Raw genomic sequence first — 19,624 nt, forward strand, 5'->3', positions numbered from 1 at the left:
GTTGATTCAGTGAAGGCGTGTTCCAGACTTAATAGACCAGCAGATGGACTTTGTGCTTGTTGAAGACCAACCGGGGTGGACTACGGACCCACAGGACGGATTTTGTTGACCTAATCTCATAGCTGATATGGAATCAGAAAATGAAAGTCTCAGGGAGAACTGTGTCGAGTTTTCGTGACCTTTCACTAGTTTGGCTACACGTTGCAAAAAAAGGGAGTACTCTCCCTCTTGCCCCAAAATCGTCTGGGTTCGGCCCAAATTCACTCTTAACCGTGAACAGTAATAGTGATAGACAAAGAATAGATGTTGAAGACTTGATCATTCATTCATCCATCCATTTCTATCCCTCTCACCCTCATTGCGATGACTGCTATCCCAAAGAAGTTGAGGAAACTTACATCCAATCCTTGTCGATTTCCAGGGGGCGGGGGAGGGGGGGGGGAATTTTCTGTGCTGAGGTTTTTACTTTGCGAAATGAAAACACCTCTCTTGGTGCACTCTCCAAAAACCTATTCATCAGTGACACCTCCACCTTTGTCCCGAGAGTCATGGCCCCGTTCTGGTCCCGTGAGGTTACAAACGACCTTGTGCAGCCATAACGCAATCAGTGTTGTCTCCAGTCCCTGCACCGCGGATTCTTTTTCACTTGGCCTGACAAAATTGTGCATTTATCAGTGTAATTACGCCGCTCGGAAGCACTGATGTTGTCTATTACGTCCATTTCCATCCTCTTAAGAGCCGAGGGCCCTTTAATGTATGTCCGCAACCCCCCACCCCCAACCCTTCTTGAGTGGACCGCTGCACAGATTACCCAGCAGCAGCCGGAGATTAAGCGTGGTGGTGGTGGTGGTGGGGAAGACAGACCACTGCGTGCTCTCCTCGCAAGAGAAAGACCAAGCATTCTGTAACAAAGGCAACCTGAGGTTAATGATTTTATTTACTCGTTTCTCCATCTTTTTCTGTCTCTCTCGTTTAACTGAGTAATAGAAGCCAGGGAGGAAGAGGGGCTGAGGAAGGGTGAAAATCGATGAGGAGCGCATTACAGTAAAATGTATTGATTAGGAGACCTGCGAGGTAGCCAGTGGTCTTCGAGATGGCGGAATGATGCAATGCTTAAAGGAATTTATCCTTTGACTTTTGCATTAACCTTTATTGACTGCTTTGCCTGTCCATAATTAACACTCACTTTAGCTAAAGTGGTTAGTTTGAGCGCAAAAGGGTTGGGGTTGTGGGGGGGGGGTCCTCAAGGCTTGATTGCGAAGCCTGCGGAGCGCCCACTCCGGCCGCGGTTCAAGTGCAGTTTGGGCGGTGGTGGAGTGCCATTCGGGGGATGCCTCTGTGGAATAGAGACGATAGAATCCCAGATACCTTTCACATTAGCATACCATTTGAGCATGAGCCTGGCCTGGCTGGAAGGTTTCAGGGCAAATTGAAATGACTGATTGTATTGCCAATCTCTCTTGACTGAGCGCCAGATGGGATAGTTTGGTCCATATCTGACTGGGGTTAATCCATGGAACAGAGTGGACTCCCAAGAAACCACCACCTCTTTTTGTTTTTGACCTTAGCATTAAGGCACGCTGATGTGCCTGCCACAAGTGAACCTTTTCAAGTGCTTGCGGAGTGGAGGCCATCGCAATCATCTCCCCAGAGAACCTAAAGGCACCTCGCTTGGTATTGACTTTTATGTTTGGGGAGAACTGGCGAGTAAGAATACCCTCACTGGAAATGTGTGCTTGATTACATTTTCTATACGCTTGTCCTCACTAGCATCGCAGGAGGACTCAGGCATTTCCCAGCTGACTTTGCAGGAGAGTTACGGTACACCCTGGACTGGTTGCCGCCGAATCGCGGAGCGTATGTGGACCACCAGCAATTCACAATCACATTCACACTTAATGTGACGTAACGTAATTTAGTTTCCAATGAACCTAACATGCGTGTTGATGGAACGTGAGAGAAAGCCAGAGGACCGAGAGAGAACTAGCACGGGGAGAAGATGCCAACTCCGCACAAGAATGCCTGCGCTGAGATTCGAACCAAGAGCTTCTCTTTCGTGAGGCAGATGCGGTCGTTAACTCAATGTTCGTCAAACCGTGAACGCATGAGAAGTTTAGTTTAATTTTATTAGGCAGTGCCACTTAGACTTAAACAGTATTTCCACTTCAGAATGTTGGTTATCCGTTTCAGCCCCCATAAACCACAATTTTTGTTTTTGTTTTAATAAATTTTTAAAAAGAACATTATTTGAGATAAAAATAAAATTAGAGTGTAAATAAACAGGTTTTATTAATTATAATTACTGTATGTTCGTACAAGTTGACTCACGACAACTTGTATTGTAAGTTTGTATGACATCAGGAACATGGCTTATAAGTCTTTGTGTGAGTTTCAGGGTGTGAGTTTTGGCCTACACTCGAACAAGTGTTCTCATTTTGTACTTTCAACTGTTCACGCAATTGAGTCAATGGCTTGAAGCTCACTTGTATTTGAAATTTTGTCTCTCACTAAGCAACGGCTTCATACAGTGGCTAGCTTCCTATTGCACTTTTATGTTGAGAGTCAAGTTTGGAGAATTCTGAACCAGGCCAAATCATTGGCAGATGGTTTCTCCCGTGTCCCAGTGGTAACGTCACGCTGAATTCAGCAGAACACACCAGCGCCATCTTGGTCACATTTGACTTCACGTCAGATATAAACGCCAGCCATGTCTTCCTCAGCTCCTCCTCTTCTCCCTTCTCCTCTTTTTTCCTGAAGTGGCGCTTCCTTTAATTCGCGCCCTAAATAAATGATGAGAACATTTAAACACAAGGCTCACTGCAAAGCCCCAAGGTCGCCTAATCGTATTATTTATGAAGTGATGTGCTACATAATGGTACTTAGCGCGTGTTAACAGATGCTATTATCAGGCCTCGATCCAGGGCGCCCAAGATATATTGGAATGGCGCGATGTTAATGCCGTTCCCGCGCTCACCGCACCAAAAAGGCAGCACTTAGGCCGAGAGCCAGTGAAACATTAAGTGGCTCACGTTAAAATATATAACCGCAAATTGTGGCAACCCAATGTCCCTTCACCTCATCTATAACCGAGCCCAAAACCTCCGCCTCGCTCTTGTCTCCAGTGTGTGGGGGGTGTGCGTGTGTGTGATGGCCAATGTCAAGTGACACCAAAATATGCATGATTTTTGCCCAGCGAGTATCGAAAAGCATGACTCCACCAAGTGTGGTTTGCTTTCTTCTGTTTTACTTTTTTTTTCGGAGAGGGGCTGTGGGGGGGTTATGAAGTGATGACACCATGAGCAGAAATGTGACGATAACCATACAACTGGAAATGGAACTTGTGAATGTTCTTGTGGAACGCTTAACGTCTTTTTATGCTTTGACTGTTAACTCTTGGAGTGCCTTTGACGGAAATCCTGAGGAGAGCGTCAATGTCAATTGCCGTCAAAGATGTTTTTTAGGAGAATGGGCGGAGAAATGGCTTGGCTAATTCTGGTTTGATCATTATACTGGAAACCCCCCACCACCAATTATAGCCAGCAGATTGTAGCATTAAGTGTGGTGTTCGTTTTTATGGCACGATCCACACACACACACACACACACACATGCACACACACACACACACCCTACTAAATACTACTACTACTACTAAATAGTGTACAAATAGTTTGTAGTTTGTCAAATGTCAAATTCTTACCCAGGGGGAATTAATTTTTTTGCCATCAAAATCATATTTTCATTGTTGTTGGTATTTTATTGAAGAAAATAAATTTTCAGATATTTCAGGCATCACTACAGCAAAAATTATGAGCATAAAATTCACTGCTGTGCATAAAATGTATAAACATCCAACCCTCCCAAACGGTTGTTCTCTCCATTCTGGAGTCCAATATTATTGATTTAGATGAAACCTAACCATGTCCTACTGCTGATTACTGAAAATGGAATTACTAGTAAGTAAAAACAAGTGAGTTTGTGTGTGGGTGTACCTGTGTGGTGAAAGAAGAGAGTCTTATCTTTCATTTGGAATATTACCTTTTCTCTGAGCCTTGAAAGATGAGTGGGAATGCTCTAAACTTTTTTTTCCTAATAGCTGGCATTGAAAGTGTTAAGAATGGACACAAACTGCGCTTCAGAAAGCGTTACACCTCTGTTACTGAAAACAAGACCTGGACGGTCAACAAAGGTTCCGCGATGGAGCCATTTTGGGCAAAAGTGTGTGGAAATTCCTGCATTTGAACAGATCCTGTTGCACTGTCGAGTAACTAACACAACTGACATAGACATGCCACCCAGCTCGTCTCCCACTTGCACCCTGGGGTTAAAGGTCCATCTCATCTGCCAAGAGGCAGCGGGGATGAGAGGTCGGGGTGGGGGGGCAGATTTGCAATGACAATCCACGAGCAGCACAGTAAATATTTACACTGCTCTGACAAAAGATATGACCTAGGTCCGCCAAGGCCGTCGAGCACTGTCACATTTACACTTAACCCGCTATTATCCGTCACAGCAAGTCTTTCCATTTACGTCACAGCTTCCTGTGTTGTTACGAGACACACTTTGCTGACTCACCACAGAAACCGTGGTGAGAAATTCATAAAATACAATGAAACATAATACGTAACAAAGTTCCCACTGTGCCGAACAGTTCAAAAGATTGTCAAATAAGTGCATGTGGAGTGTACAGAATGTGTGTGTGTAAAAAAATGTGTGTGTCGTCACCGTATGAAGATATGAGGTGCGCTCCATTTTAATCAAATTTGATTCTTCAATTTTTTTTGGACTATGACATGTTTACTTTTATTTAATTTTTTGGGGGCGGGGGGTGATGGACTGACGATAGGCGGATTGGTGAATGCGGTTAAAATAATGTGACTGACTCACCGTCAGACGGTTACAGTTTGATTCAGCTTGATAATAATGGCGGACTGATGATGACGGTAGGAGTTGACGGGTTTGTTCGTTTTCCGTGTCCTGTCGCCTTAGATGCCACTCCAGCCTGGCTCAGACGTTGCCCCCCGAGGAGGCCCCGGTGGACCGTCCCTTCTGGGGCGTGGATGACCCTGGCATGCCGCTGCCCTTTGATCTGGCTGACATCATCAACAGAGTGGAGTCGCTGCTGTGGAGGTGACGTTTCAAAAAAGGGATTTAATTTAAGTATATGGAGTATTCCGTTTGTTTTTGTTTTTTAATACTAAGCAAGTCAAATTTACGCAGAAACTCACCCTATACAATTTACTCCGAATTTTCTTTTGAAAAACCTTTAAGATGTTTTCTCAATATATTGTAAATTGGGAATTTCTCCATTGAGAGACAAAGGTTTTCTTCACTTCTTCACTAAAGTAAATTTCACTCCAAATTTTATTCTGTGAAAAATGTACTCCAAATATTCTCTTCTAAGTGTAACTTTTACTCTCCACTGGGGCCAAATGTAGTCTTTTTCAGAATAAAAGTGTACTCAACAAAATTTACTGTGAATGCCGACGTCTGGCGTGATGTCACCCACGATGGTAGTCCATCATCAAGTATTGCAATAAAAATTTTTAAAAAGCACCAAAAGCCTAAGAAAATGGAAACGCATACGGAGTAAATCCCATTGATGCTTGCTAAACTCTCCCATGCGCTGAAGTTTTGTATGACTTTTAAGTGCACATTTATGCTGGATTTTTTTGGTGGGGTGCGGGGGGATATCTAACCTTTTGACCCGATGCATTTCTCCTTGAAACAGAATGTGAAGGATCCATCAAGGCCTCATGAAGGACGTGCAAGCCAATGGGCAAAAATCAGAGCACCAACTTACCCTAACGACTCCGATGTCAGCTGAGGGGGGAGGAACCACCACCGACGACAAACCCGTCGCGATCCCGACCCGAGAGGAATTTTTCATTGCTTCATCTCCATGTCCCCCGCATCCCAAACCCCCGGTCCCTTCAATATAAACGCATCATAGCGCTTTACTGACAAGCTAGTAACGCAAGCTTAACATCAAGCTACTAGTGTAACCACACGTACATTACGTAGCATCTGCATTTCAGTGTGTGACTATTTACATGTCATCGTATCACCTAATATCATGTAACCCAGCTTTGTTTAGAGAGAGCGTTGTCAGTATTCACAGTAATTCACAAAATGGTTCTCAATTGAGTCCATTTTGTTCCCGGACTGACCAAAGAAGGAATCCAGTGACTCTGCAAGTATGTCCATTTTCAAGGAAAGCCGAATATTGAATTTGAATTGCAGCTGACCTAGGAAAGCGGAGTTCCCTGAAGGCAAAGACAAATCATCTCGTGTCCTAGTTGACGCTCGACTGAAGTCACACATTGCATCTTTTCAGATCTTTTTTTTTGCAGCTCAAAGCAAGAACTTGTAATGTTCATGCCGTCTGACCGACACAGCCGAGGAAGCTGAAAGGGCGATTGAATGCACGGGTTCGAGTCAGCACCCTACCAGCTGTGACTTTCAACCCAAACTTTTGAGTTTTAGCGTTCTTTATTAAAGCAGGACTCATATTGAGGTTTAATTCCCAGACTGACCAAGAGGAAGTTTCGACTTTGACAAAAGAGGGCAATGGCGCAGTGGGACCATTTTCAAACGAGACCCTGCAAGAGGATTTGATGCTAACTGATTCAAGAAAAGCCCAGTCAGCCTCTGGTAATGTTCGAGTGCAAGTAAGAATTTGCCTCTCCGAAACTATGACATGTAATAGCATCCGAACCTTTTCAAGCAAAATAAATGCGAGCATTCAGTCGGCCCTTGAATGAGTATATAGTATATTTCAGCATTTTCTTCTATTACTGTCAGATTAAGAATCATGCTGGTTTTTAATTCCCAGACTGACCAAAGAAAGAACGCAGTAAATTTCCAACTTTTGACCCGATGCATTTTATTGATAACAATTGATGTTATCAATAAAGGACAGGCGCAAGCCTGCAGGAATGCCCGCCAGTAGTTTGTTCTCGGGGCGCCATGACTAATGAAAGGATGTGCCGAAAGCACAACACCAGAAAATGGGCTCCTTCGTTACAGCTGTTCAATTGTGTTTAATTACTCAAAAAGTATGTCAAGCACCCCGGAAACCGTCGGGTGAAACAACAATCGGACAATTCGGGCGAGTTTCTGAAAAGGGGAGAGACAATGAGGCAGCGTAGCAGATCTCCACGTTTGATTTCTTTTCTGTCTAGAAGGCAATGAAGTAGACGATGCTGTTTCCTATCAAATATTATGATTGCACTCCTTGTTTTTTTTTTTTTTTATTTAAATTCAAAATATTTTTGTTGATATTGTTTGCCAAACTGTTTTTCTTTCTTGCTTCGTCTTGCTGCACCTTTGCTATTCGTTGATGTCAGAGAGTTTTGTTTTGTAGAGCGGCATTAGCGTCATACGCATCCCTCTGTGCTCTCCCTTTGCCACAGCTTGTCCGTCTGACACGATAGGAATGGCCAAAAATAAATAAATAAAATATTGCAGTTTATCCGATATTTGTGTTTGTGTCTCGCTCTCTCTTGTGATCTAGGGAAATTCAACTCAGTATTTTTCCTTTTCATTGTGAAAACAATCCTGATCGTACTCCTGACAATGCTGTGTGCGAGTAGATGACAAAAGATCTTATTAGCCCCTGATGTCAAGTGACAAATTCCACCATGGTTAATATGCTTGCGTCTTTTTAATTTATTTTTTTTACGCCGCATGGTATCGATCGATCGATCATGTCTGACATCTTTGGCAGCCCTGCTCTACATTGAAGACTTACAAGTATGATCATTACTTTGAGAATTTTCTGGAGGCACCACTGAAAGTGCTATCGGCGGTGGCGGTATACTTCGAAGCGCCGTCACCTGCCGTCTCCTGAAGTGCCATCTGTAGATTTTATTTTGTGTTCTTGAACAGGTGTTTTATAACCATCCGTCATTCTTTGCCCGAAACTGCTCACTCACATGGCCTGTCTTCTAGTCACATTTGTGTAATAGGACTCTTTAGGTTTTTTTTTTTGGTCTTTTTTTACTGTGGTCTTGGTGCTGTCTGTTCCTCAAAGGTTCAAAGGACACGGCTGGATTAGCATCGAGCGCTACGTCACACTGATTGATGGATTGACTGACGGACTGATGTCACTGGCAGGGATGAAAAGATGGCTAATGCTCTGTGTGTCTCTCACTAAGAACTCGCGTCCCCCATGCCGCAGCGCCAATTCCTCCTTCCCTACGCACACACATGGCAACCTCTGAGGTCACCCATGTTAACTACTTCCTGTGGTGGCTGCATGGGCGACTGAGTGATGGATGGTCGCACTGGCCTCTCCCCTCAGGGGCCGACTTGGACAAAAGGGCCCTCGCTTGGAGAGACAATTACACAGCGCTGGTGCCGATGGCCACAGGTATGCATTGTTGAGCCCGGTGGGGTCACAACTAGCCGGGCCAGCATTGATTAGGCCCAACAATAGGTGTGCAGAGAGATAAAATAACCAGGTGTGTGCTGGAGAAAGGTATCGCTTTGGGGTCACTGTCCAGTCAAATGGTACACTTGAAGGCAGAAACGGGATTATTTGGGTTACATGAGCACATTCATTTGCGTAGTTTTAAGGGTCGGCCATATCCAATCCATATAATAAATTTCCCCAGTGTGGGACGAATAAAGGATATCTTATCTTAATATACCTGTCAACTTGTACGTTTTTCCCGTATTTTGTTTTTTTTTATCATTTCAAATCATGTACGGCGTATTACAACTTTTAGACGGGAAAGAAAAATAAATAAATTATGAACCGATCTCATAAAGACCATTTTGGCTCAAATCCAGATCGTCTCACCTGCTGCTAGCTCACGACAATGCAGTGATCGATCGCTACTATTGTCACGGCAAAGTAATCCTCAATCGTATATTTTTTATCATCGCTACATACGGTCGGATTGATAAAGCATGATGTGTGCATGCGCGGTAACCCATTGTATGGGTTTTTGTTGGTTTGTAAGGGGAATCGTCATCATTTATAAGGGCAACCATTAGCCGAGGTTGACAGGTATGATGTAAATTGGAATAAATTATATCTTATTAAACATTAGGTTGTAACTTTCAATTTATTTCCTAAACAATAGATAAATAAGCAAATCTTTTATAAACATGAACCGTTTTTTTCCAAACTAATACAAATATAGCGACACATTGTTACGTCTTCAATTCAGTGAACACTGGCCCATGAACCTTAATTTATGCTCTAAAACAGAGAAACCTTTATCCGTGGCGTGTTTTTGCAGAGAAAACAAATGGGACCCTAAATTTACTCCTTCCTATTTACAAACTATTTCACAGCATGTGACATGTGTACAGTTGTCCGTGAGAATGTTTGTCCAAGGGGACAGATTAACGCAAAACGTAGCTCATGTGCGCAACAGGTTTCTGAGTGCAAACCAGTGCCGGAGGGCCCTTGAGGGTGCGTAGTGGGTGCCGGTGAGCGGGGGGTGCACAGAGTCGGGAGGTAATTGTAGGAGAGTCAAAGATAGCATCGCAGCTTTGGGGCGGCTGTCAGCGCCGCGACAGGCCACACTCATTTGTCAGCGGCGCAAACAAACGCCAATCGGCGCTGACCAAACACCACGACTTGAACGATGGCATGTTCAGCAGCGTTCCTGTTTGGTCCACTTCTGAGGTCACGAACGAGGCGCACCGCAAACAGTTTAGGTCAGTGTGGACACCACACTGGGATCACTGAGAGTTGAATTATTGCAGTCATGCCGTTTCATGAGTGCCACAGTTGTTTTGGAACAGTAAAACAAACACGAGCAGTCTCGAGAGTGACAACTTTTTCTCCCTGCCCTCTTGTTACAGAATTGCAGATGCCCTGCGTTTCTCTCTCCTGCCCCACCCGCACACCCACTGAGGGCATCCCGTCTCACTCGCTGAGCGTCGCGAGGTGAGTTTGCGCCCCGCCATTCATATGAGCAGGATTAAGTGGATCATTTTCCGGCGTTAGCAGACGCTTCGCCGCCAAATGGTCTTGATGTCAGGCCAAGCATAATTGAGTCATCTACATCTCATCTAAAATGGATGAAAGGACTTTTTGATATCACCCCCCCCCCCCCATCCCCCCAATAAAACCCCACTCATCACTTCCTCAGTGGAGGAACAGAACAAAAAGAATATCGAGGATGGGTGTATTGAGTGACGGGAAATATTGCCACAATCACTTTTGCATATTCTTTGATGTTCTATTAACGTAGTGAGGTTGAATTTAAAGCTGTTTTTTTCCATGCATTGAAATTACACGTTAACATTAATTTGTGCTAATTTTGACTGCCCTAAAAGTGAATAATTAAAATGACCGTATTTTACCATGAGGTGCACCGCATTATTAGGGCCACATCAATGAACATTTTTTTTTTTATTTTAACCGTTTTCATACATAAGGCATACTTGGGTTATAAGGTGCATTGTCTTTGTGAAGCTTTGTATGTTTACTAGTTTAGTCTAATCATATCACGTATTTGTGAGCTAGCTTTTGCGCTATTATGCTAGGTTCAGACCAAACCCAAAACATTGCTTAGCGCTGCGTCTTGCTTGATTTTGTTTGCCATACAACTACAAGGGGAATACCTTCAAGTGGAGAAGAGAAGGAAATCACACAACTAAAAAAGTCAATCCGGTGACCGGTGGTTGTTTTATTCCTTTGGCTAATGCTAGCTGCTATCTTTTTAGACGGTCAAACAGCTGGAAACAAATCAGCGCACCGAACCATTAGCCAAACATTTGCTCGGTCTCGGCAGCTATTGGAAACTGGCTGTGTCGTTTTCGTCACTGACTTGCGAGGAGAACTTGGCAAATGTAGTCCCTTACCCTTTAGTACCGTTATTACCTTTCTTCATTAATGTCCTGGGGAGAAAAAAAAATTACATGGTTCATGCTAACTCGTGGCATTCAATTTGGCTCCAGTTTACGCGACCAAATATGTTTCAGAGTGAGGCCCGGGGCATCCATTGTCGCGCAAGACTAAGTTACCAAATAGAATTTCTTGCTTTATTATTACTTATCATAAATGATTGGCTGGGGAAAATCATACAACTGCCGTGTTGTCCATTGTGGCTCAAGTGTTGGGGGAAACTTCGACATTGCACGGTGGGCAATAGCTGGCGGTCGGGGAGGTAATGAATTCATCAGGAAAACGCACCCCTTATCTGCTCCAACCTTGAAGAGGAATTGCCGGTTGCCTCTTCTAAACACCCACACTCACATACATATACTGGCACAAATATCCCCAACGCTGCTGCTGCTGCTGCTGCCCCCTTGATTGACAGCTCTTCAAATGAGCATCTTGAGTAGCACTGGGCTCTTGGCCTCCAAGTAAGTGGGCCGTCAAATTACATCCAAGGGACCGGCTGGCCCTCTCTCCCTCTGGCAGAGGTCTATTTATTTGTCTGTTTATTTGCTTGCTTTAAATATTTGGTGGCGATGGTGGAAGGGTGGTGGTGGGGAATATTGAATTTTTGTCCCCCGGTCAGAGTCCCCTCATATTTAGTTAATAAAGAGCAGAGGAGGTTGTTTGCCCAGTGAAGAGCAGCAGGATACGGGACTTTATTTAAGGAACTCCTCGGAGAGAGCCGGTGACCTTCTTCTCATGGAGGAGCGAGCTTGTGTACACTGTGCTGTCTCTCCTTCTACCCAATCTATCCATTTCTTCTCTTCTTTCCCCTCTGCTTATCTGTCACTTTTCTCTCTGCATCCTTCTCCAGTTCAGTTAAGTACAAACCTCACCCCCCCCCCCCCGCCTACCCCCGACTGTGTTTGTGCACAGCTTTGACTCCACTGTCTTCTCTGGGGTCCCGTGGGCTGCGGCCAGGTTTAAACTCTTAATTGCCTCAGTGCTGGCTCGCTGCAGAGCAGACGATCGCTATGCAAGACAGGGTGGGATGCGGCGGGGTGGGGGCGTGGGGTGGTAATGCTGTCGCACTGTTTCAAACGGCTCAAGTCGACTCGAAATCTATTCAAAATACCTACCTACTGGATGTACTTAACCTACTCACCTACTCGCATGCCTGCCTGCCTACTTAACTAATATTAATAATTGGTATAATAGTGCAAATGTTTATCTATGCTTCCCCCGCAAAGAGAAATTTATAAATATTTCAAAAATATTTCGCGCTTCAAGAAAATCTATGGAATTGATTTCATGACATTCTCCATTCTCCACAGGTACAGTGCCTCACACATTCCCATCAGTTCATTCCCTGCCTCTCGTTGTCCGACACGGACGCATTGGACGCACAATCGATACTAGCAGCTTGACTTCATGCCGTCAGCATAAATATACACGTCAGCTCAGTTGGATGTGTGTGGCCCTCGGTCGGCCTGAAGGCGATGAGACCGCGCCCCTTCTGACTGAGTGTAAGCTGTCCCCATATGAGATATAGGATGACCATGCCCCCGGCTGATCGATAATGCCGTTGTTGTATACTACGTGTGCATATACGTAAATGTGTTGACAGCCGTCATCCCTCATAAGTAACCAATCAAGTTGTGTTACTGCCACAACAAAAACAACAACCGTAATATCTGTGTATCATTCATCCTTGGCAGTGGAATATCAAAAATTGTAATTGATTACTCTTTTTGTAATCCAGCACAAAACTCAAAAACAGACTGAGTTTTTATCCAGTTTCCCCGCTATATCATTTTTATTTATTTTTTGAACCAATCATTTACTTTTTTTATAACGTAATTTCGGGCGGCCCGGTGGGCCAGTGGTTAGCACGTCGGCTTCACAGTGCAGAGGTACCGGGTTCGATTCCAGCTCCGGCCTCTCTGTGTGGAGTTTGCATGTTCTCCCCGGGCCTGCGTGGGTTTTCTCCGGGTGCTCCGGTTTCCTCCCACATTCCAAAAACATGCGTGGCAGGCTGATTGAACACTATAAATTGTCCCTAGGTGTGAGTTGTTCGTCTCTGTGTGCCCTGCGATTGGCTGGCAACCGATTCAGGGTGTCCCCCGCCTACTGCCGAAGACAGCTGGGATAGGCTCCGGCACCCCCCGCGACCCTAGTGAGGATCAAGCGGCTCGGAAGATGAATGAATGAATGAATAACGTAATTTCAGACTGTAATGCCTTGGTCGTGGGAAAGGAGAGCCAATGTACTTTTTGTGAATGCCGGGAGAACAGTAAAACTCACAAACACACCGAAGCACACATGCAGAAGTTGTCGTCAGCCACACAGGCTGTATATATACCGTATATATACTGTATACGGACGCATATATACTGTATATATATAGTATATACAGTATATATGTGTGTGTGTGTGTGTGTACAGGTATATGTATAAAGAAAATTGAAAGAACAAATGAGAGGCAGATTTGCGGAGGAATGCGGTGAAGCTCCTTTTGGCCCCATGCTAAGGCTTTTTATTAGCAACTTAATGCCACCGCCTCAGCGCTCATTGATCCCTCCTTAAAAGGCTATGGCCAGTCAATACAAACTCCTCTTCGCCATCCATCTCGATTTACCAATAAATAAAATTGACAGCACTGACTACTTCACCCAGGGCTCGTAAAAGCATGCATGCTAATGTAGCTGTGCTACTCCGCCCTCCCACTTGCTAACAAACAACACTCCAATCATGCTAATTGCTCTCGTTATTGCTGGACATCAAATGGCATGCGTGTCATTTTATTTTTCACATGCCACTTAGCATGAGTGTTAAACCAAACCTAAAACTACACTAGACAAATGAACAAGGCTAAACTTGAGAACATTTGAGAAAAGGCTAAATTTGAAATTGCCATAAATGATGGAACTCTTCAACTCCACAAGGTCCGGACTTGACAAAATGCCTTGCCTTTCATAAAGGGAGCACTCTAAACAGAACCAGGAGCACCATGTGCTGACAAAAAAATGTGACAACTGCTCAGATTTACTTCCAAGTCCGTTTACTAGCTCGCCTCATGTTCTCCATCTGACCAAGACCCTCTTATCGCTGCTCTCATCATTCATTTTGTTTCATTTTCTTTCTTCCCCTTTCATCGTGTTATTAGCTTCATACAAGTTCATCTCATTTGTCATATATGACTAAGGGGGGTGGGGGGGGAGTCCAAACCCAACTTTGTCATCCTGATCGACTACAGATCACACATAACAGGCTCGTTTGGAAACAACCTACATGACGTATTTGCCTAAAAGCGCTTTAATATTTTCCATGCATCCCCCCCCCCCCTCCACTGTTCCTCTTCCATTTGACACAATCTGCATCTCGACACATTAATATTTGTATGAATAACGCAGGGAGTGTGGCAAACAAAATCAATATTTACAATGAAGGGAAATTCCTCATGTGGAATTCGATATTTCAACATGTGCAGTGACCAGCCTCAATAGATGTCATTTGACTTTATGAATTCCACTGCAAACCATTTGTTATGTGTATTACACACACAGGGCGGCCTGGAGCTCGAATGGTTCGCGTGTCGGCCTCACAGTGCAGAGGTGCGGGGTTCGATCCAGGCTGTGGCCTTCTTGTGTGAAATTTGCATGTTCTCCGAATGCCTGTGTGGCTTTTCTCCGGGTATTCGTCTCTCTGTGGCTTGAGATTGGCTGGCAACCACTTCAGGGTGTCCTCCGCCTACGGCTGGGGATAGGCTCCGACATGCCCCATGACCCTTGTGAGGATAAGCGGATCAGAAAATAGATGGCTGGATGAATGGATGGATGAATGTATTAAGCGCACAAGTGTAATAGTGATGGAGTACTCATCACATCTGCTTCACAGTTCTGCTATTCTGGGTTCAAATTTCTGCTCTGGTCTTCCTGTGTGGAGTTTGGATTTCCTCCTTGTGAATGGTGGTTTGTGTTGATGTGCCCTTCCTTTGGACTGCCACCATCCCAGGCTGTACCCTCAATCACACCTAAATTCAGCTAGGATAGGATTCAGCTCAAAGGAAGACAAGCGCTTTGTAAAATGGACGATGGATGTGTATTATCCGGAAACGCAAGTACACACACACACACACGCACGCATATACACAGGCTTCTGTAAATTCTATCCGGTCTGATACTGATTTGCTGAGTGAAAGGGTGACGCCGATGTCCATCGACTCTCAACGCGCCGTATAACAGAGTACTGCTGTGTCAACTGTGACCTCCCCGCCCTCCGTCCCCTCTGCGACTCAGGTGAAACGAAGAGGCCAAGGGGTCAGCTGTCCAGTGTGTCAGGCTTGCTGATCAGGAAGTGTAGCCCCTCGCTTCGGGGAGTACACAGGGAGTGTCATGTCACAGACACATACTCGCACTTTGACATAAATCTTCCGTGCTGTTACACGCGGCCGAGGCCAAGTCCGTCAGAGGCAGGAAGGGAAGACGGGAAGGGAGCAAGGAGGCGGGGGGGTTAAAGGGGTGGGTCAGAGGGCACCAGAAACTGCTACTCCAAGCTGAGCCGATTGTTTGCCTTCTCTGCTACCGCCGCCCCTGTTCAATGCAAGCGCTCCAAACATCGATCACAAAATTGACAGAAAGGCCAACAGCGTTACGAACGCCATCTATTAAGATCGGCTCTTACGTGTTGCAAGAAGTAACGGGGATGCAGTCAACAATAAAAATAAAGAAATAAATAAACCATTGTGAGATCCGATACAAGTTGTTCCACACAAAAATAAAATAAAATAAAATAAAATAGAACATACAAAGTGGCGCCCAGTATAATTTTTCACTTCTTCAATTTAATTTGATTTATTGTAACGATTGTAATCCCCCGAATCAAAAAACAAGAAACATCGGGTCATGAAAATGACAAAAAAATTGCATGTACTAATAATTCTGGCTGTTATTGTTGATATTCTTCTCAAGTTCCATTTTAAATGTTTATCAATGTTGAATTGACAATTTTATTCTCTTAATTTATTCATACTGATTTGTGCAGACGTTATCGACACACTGAAAAGTTAAATCCTGGTCAATATACACCAACAGTACTTTACACAATATACTGTCGTTTGTTTGCCACACTGAGTAACATCGAATAAAACGAGCGGATGACATGAAATGAATATGTTTCGATTTTATTCAAGACTCTTATGAGACCGCAGTGTCCATTTTTTTTTTTACTGTACTCGGTGTCGAAGCTGACGTGAGAGCTAAATGAATCTGCAGTCGTGACCAAAGCGTGCTTTCTTTTCACCTCCGCTTTGTTTTGACTGCGAGTGCTTGTTTTGAAGATAGAGGAAGACCCGAGAGTGCTGAGCGAAAGTGTTTTTCCTCCCATCTGCGGCGCACTTTCGCCGAGAGTCCAATGCAAAGGTTCATGTTTGTTTGTCTCAACCCTTGCTCTCTATCCATGGCTCACTCCCATTGTAGCCACATCCAAAGTGTACCCCCGCTGCACCGAGCCAGCCCTTTCCTTCCATCCTTTAACCCAAAGTCTGTTGTTCTGAGCCACCCCGGCATCCTGGACGTGCTATGCGGGGAAAACAACGGCGCGGCGGCCCCCCCGTTTCCTCCCCCTTGTCTCATTGTGAAGCATCGCTGTTGGCTGTCCGGATCAAGCCGGCCCGAAGTTCGATGCCGAGTCCCGTCTACAAACAAACGGAGGCCCCCGCGCATTAAAGGGCTCACAGCGGTGGGGAGGAGCCTGTGTGTGAAGTTTTACTCTGCAAAGACCTCAGAGAGGCTAATGTTACATATAAATGATGTGTTTAAGTCGTTCCCTGCACACGTTATCTCCTCAAGAATCATGTTATGTGTTTCCGGTCTCACACTGTCAGAAATAAGGGGAACAGTAACGGTCCAAAGTATCATGATTGCCATGTCTAGGTAAAAAAAAGTGACACGTTGGTTTGATTTGAAGGGGTACAAAAGTAATTCCTTTGAGGAGACCACATCGTTTTACAAAATTGAATACCCGTACGGTACGACAATGTGTTTTTTTTTTCTTTTTCTAACTCGTACAAAAGGAGTTCCTTACTGTGGCCAAAAGTATCAGTACAGGAAAGTGACACATATCGCTTGTGAAGTGAAAATGATGACTCTTTATTCATTCATTCATTCATCTTCCGAGCCACTTGATCCCCACTAGGGTCGCGGGGGGTGCTGGAGCCTATCCCAGCTGTCTTCGGGCAGTAGGCGGGGGACACCCTGAATCGGTTGCCAGCCAATCGCAGGGCACACAGAGACGAACAACCATTCGCACTCACACTCACACCTAGGGACAATTTAGAGTGTTCAATCAGCCTGCCACGAATGTTTTTGGAATGTGGGAGGAAACCGGAGCACCCGGAGAAAACCCACACAGGCCCGGGGAGAACATGCAAACTCCACACAGGGAGGCCGGAGCTGGAATCGAACCCGGTACCTTTATTCATTCTAAGAAAAAAGGTTTCAAGGTCTCGGAGCCTTATATGCCTCTTTACCTTTGATAGGAAAAAAAAACAAGATAGGTGCCATATTCTCAACATTTAGCACTTTCTGCTCTGTTTTCCTCTCCCATTCTTGTCTTCCTCCCCTCTATCCGGGGAGTCATTATTGCTTTGGTAAATATTTCATAGGCTTCAATATCACCTGCCAGCCTCCTCCCCGCTCTTGCGCCAGCCGTGGATAGACAGATCAAAATAAAAGAAGAGCTGGTGAGGGGGCTCTGCCGTTTACCATTTCCCGGTGAGAAGCATCTCTCTCTCTCTCTCTCTCTTTCTCTGCTCTGCAGTCCTTCCTGGAGATGGGAAGCTCCCCTGGATGATGTCATATCTGTGCTCAACATCTTCTTTTCTGATGCCTCTTTGATGTCCTCAACACCGCCCATCATTATGTCAGTTTTCTGACACGCCGGAATTGAATCGGAGATGCGCGCGAATACTAAGCTTATTCTGACCTTCAAGGGGATGGAGAGTCTTCTTTCGTCCTTTTGTATTCTTACATCCATCCTCGTTTTTTTTTTTTTTTCTTTTCCACAATTCAACCTGTTTACTTCCAGCACTGCATGAAAGGCTCCGAAGGGACTGCAGGTCTGACAATGAAATATTAAGCTCGGATATTAAAGTTGTGGAACGCTTGTTTGAGTTTTCGACCTCATAAATAAAATGGCCAAAAGTGGCCTCTTATGCGCCTGTATGGAAACTATATGGCTGTGTTGTTAGTGCCCGGGGCTAAAACCCTTCCAGGAAAGTTCCAGGCCTTAAATATGGATAAGATGTGAAAAGCCTCTGGACACACTACCTATGTAGTTTCTAAAAAGAAATGAAATATTAAATGTCTATGCCATCTTGGGAAACGCAATGCTAGTTGACAGATAAAAAGAAAGCTGCCGTCACTGTCACTTTTGTTGAAGTGATAAAAGCATGCCCACACCGCAAAGCGGTTCTTCATCAACTTTAGTACACAGATAATCTCTGCGCTAAAGTGGATTTATGAAATTAGCAGCCCTATAATTTGTAACGTCCAAGCAACGTAATCTTGTGTTAATTCAAAGATGCAGGGGGGGCGGGGGTGTACAAAATGTCAAATGCTATTTTTCAGGCGGCACTCCAAAACTTAAAAGTTGTCATACCAAAATGGAAAAAGTGTGCCTTAAGTGGAATATCAAAAGCAATACAAGCAATAAAGTTGGTGGACTGACGATTTGTAATATGGCGAGGGTTTGGGCTAATCATTTTCCATAAATTTTTAATTAAAAAAATCAACAATTCTATTTAAATAAAAACTCTAAAGTGTTTTCTGCTTTTACAGTGCATTGCTCTTTTTTTTTTGCAATGAATCCAACCGAATTTTGTTCAATTGCGTTAAATGCTTTAAATTATTTTTTTTCTGATTAAAAAAAAAAAAGTATGCCAAAGTCCAAAGGTCAAAATATTATATGACACCATAAAGGAGGCTGGAGGCTGTAAATTTCCCCATTGTGGGACAAATAAAGGATATCTTAATCTTAAACTTGGGGACAATGGACTTTTTTTCATCGAGTGGGGACATTTCCGCTTCAGATCTGCTGCTGGTGGCTTGGAGTTGTTCTTCACTTTTTCACAAGTGTAGTATTCTAACTACCAGTAACTTACTTTTATTGGATTTATTTCATCCAGAATATAAATACAGCTTCAGCTTCAAGGTGTAGTATGTCTGACAGATGGCGACAACAAATCCACTTCATAAGGTATTTTTTTAATGTCAAATGTGCTACATTTTCCAAATGGTTTTGTACGACATTCATTGCTCCGTGATTTACAGCCAGCCTCCAAATTAGTCAGTTAGTCACCTCTCAATGAGTGGTTGTGCACAAATTTCCAGGTTATGCAAGGCAGGTGTGTCTGGAACTCACCTTGGAATTATCCTTTAACATCAAAGAAATGTGACTTTTCATTTAGTTTCAAGTGTAATGAACTATTCCTCACTGCTCTTGGTTGACTGGATGATGGAGTCACACGCTTTGACCCTTTCCAAAGGAGTTACCTTCCACCCAATTTGTGTCCAATGGTCACTCACGCTTCCTTCTGATCCCCGATGCGTGTTCTCACGTTGGTCTTCCTTGGAGCAGGAAATGAAGTGATCCCCGTAACAACTGTTTTGGCTTCTGTTGAACTCTTGAATCTAATGGGACTCTCGCCAACTGCTCCAATGTGTTTGCATTCCCAGACTCCCCTTGGGATAGCGAACCCTCCATCCTGCCCCCAGCTTCC

The 19,624-nt window shown here is 44.3% G+C and overlaps 1 protein-coding gene across 2 annotated transcripts in view; it reads left to right on the forward strand.

Moving 5' to 3' along the window:
* Nucleotides 1-6,851, forward strand: part of fto (FTO alpha-ketoglutarate dependent dioxygenase) — a 130,548-nt gene extending 123,697 nt beyond the window's left edge. For both annotated transcript variants that reach the window (XM_052064333.1, XM_052064332.1), the window contains 2 exons: nucleotides 4,989-5,129; nucleotides 5,731-6,851. In XM_052064333.1, the coding sequence (XP_051920293.1) occupies nucleotides 4,989-5,129; nucleotides 5,731-5,737 (148 nt within the window). In that variant the 3' untranslated portion in view covers nucleotides 5,738-6,851. The remainder of the gene's footprint in view (nucleotides 1-4,988; nucleotides 5,130-5,730) is intronic.
* Nucleotides 6,852-19,624: the final 12,773 nt, after the last annotated feature.

The sequence above is a fragment of the Hippocampus zosterae genome, chromosome 4, assembly GCF_025434085.1.
Source record: "Hippocampus zosterae strain Florida chromosome 4, ASM2543408v3, whole genome shotgun sequence".
Taxonomy (NCBI): Eukaryota; Metazoa; Chordata; class Actinopteri; order Syngnathiformes; family Syngnathidae; genus Hippocampus; species Hippocampus zosterae.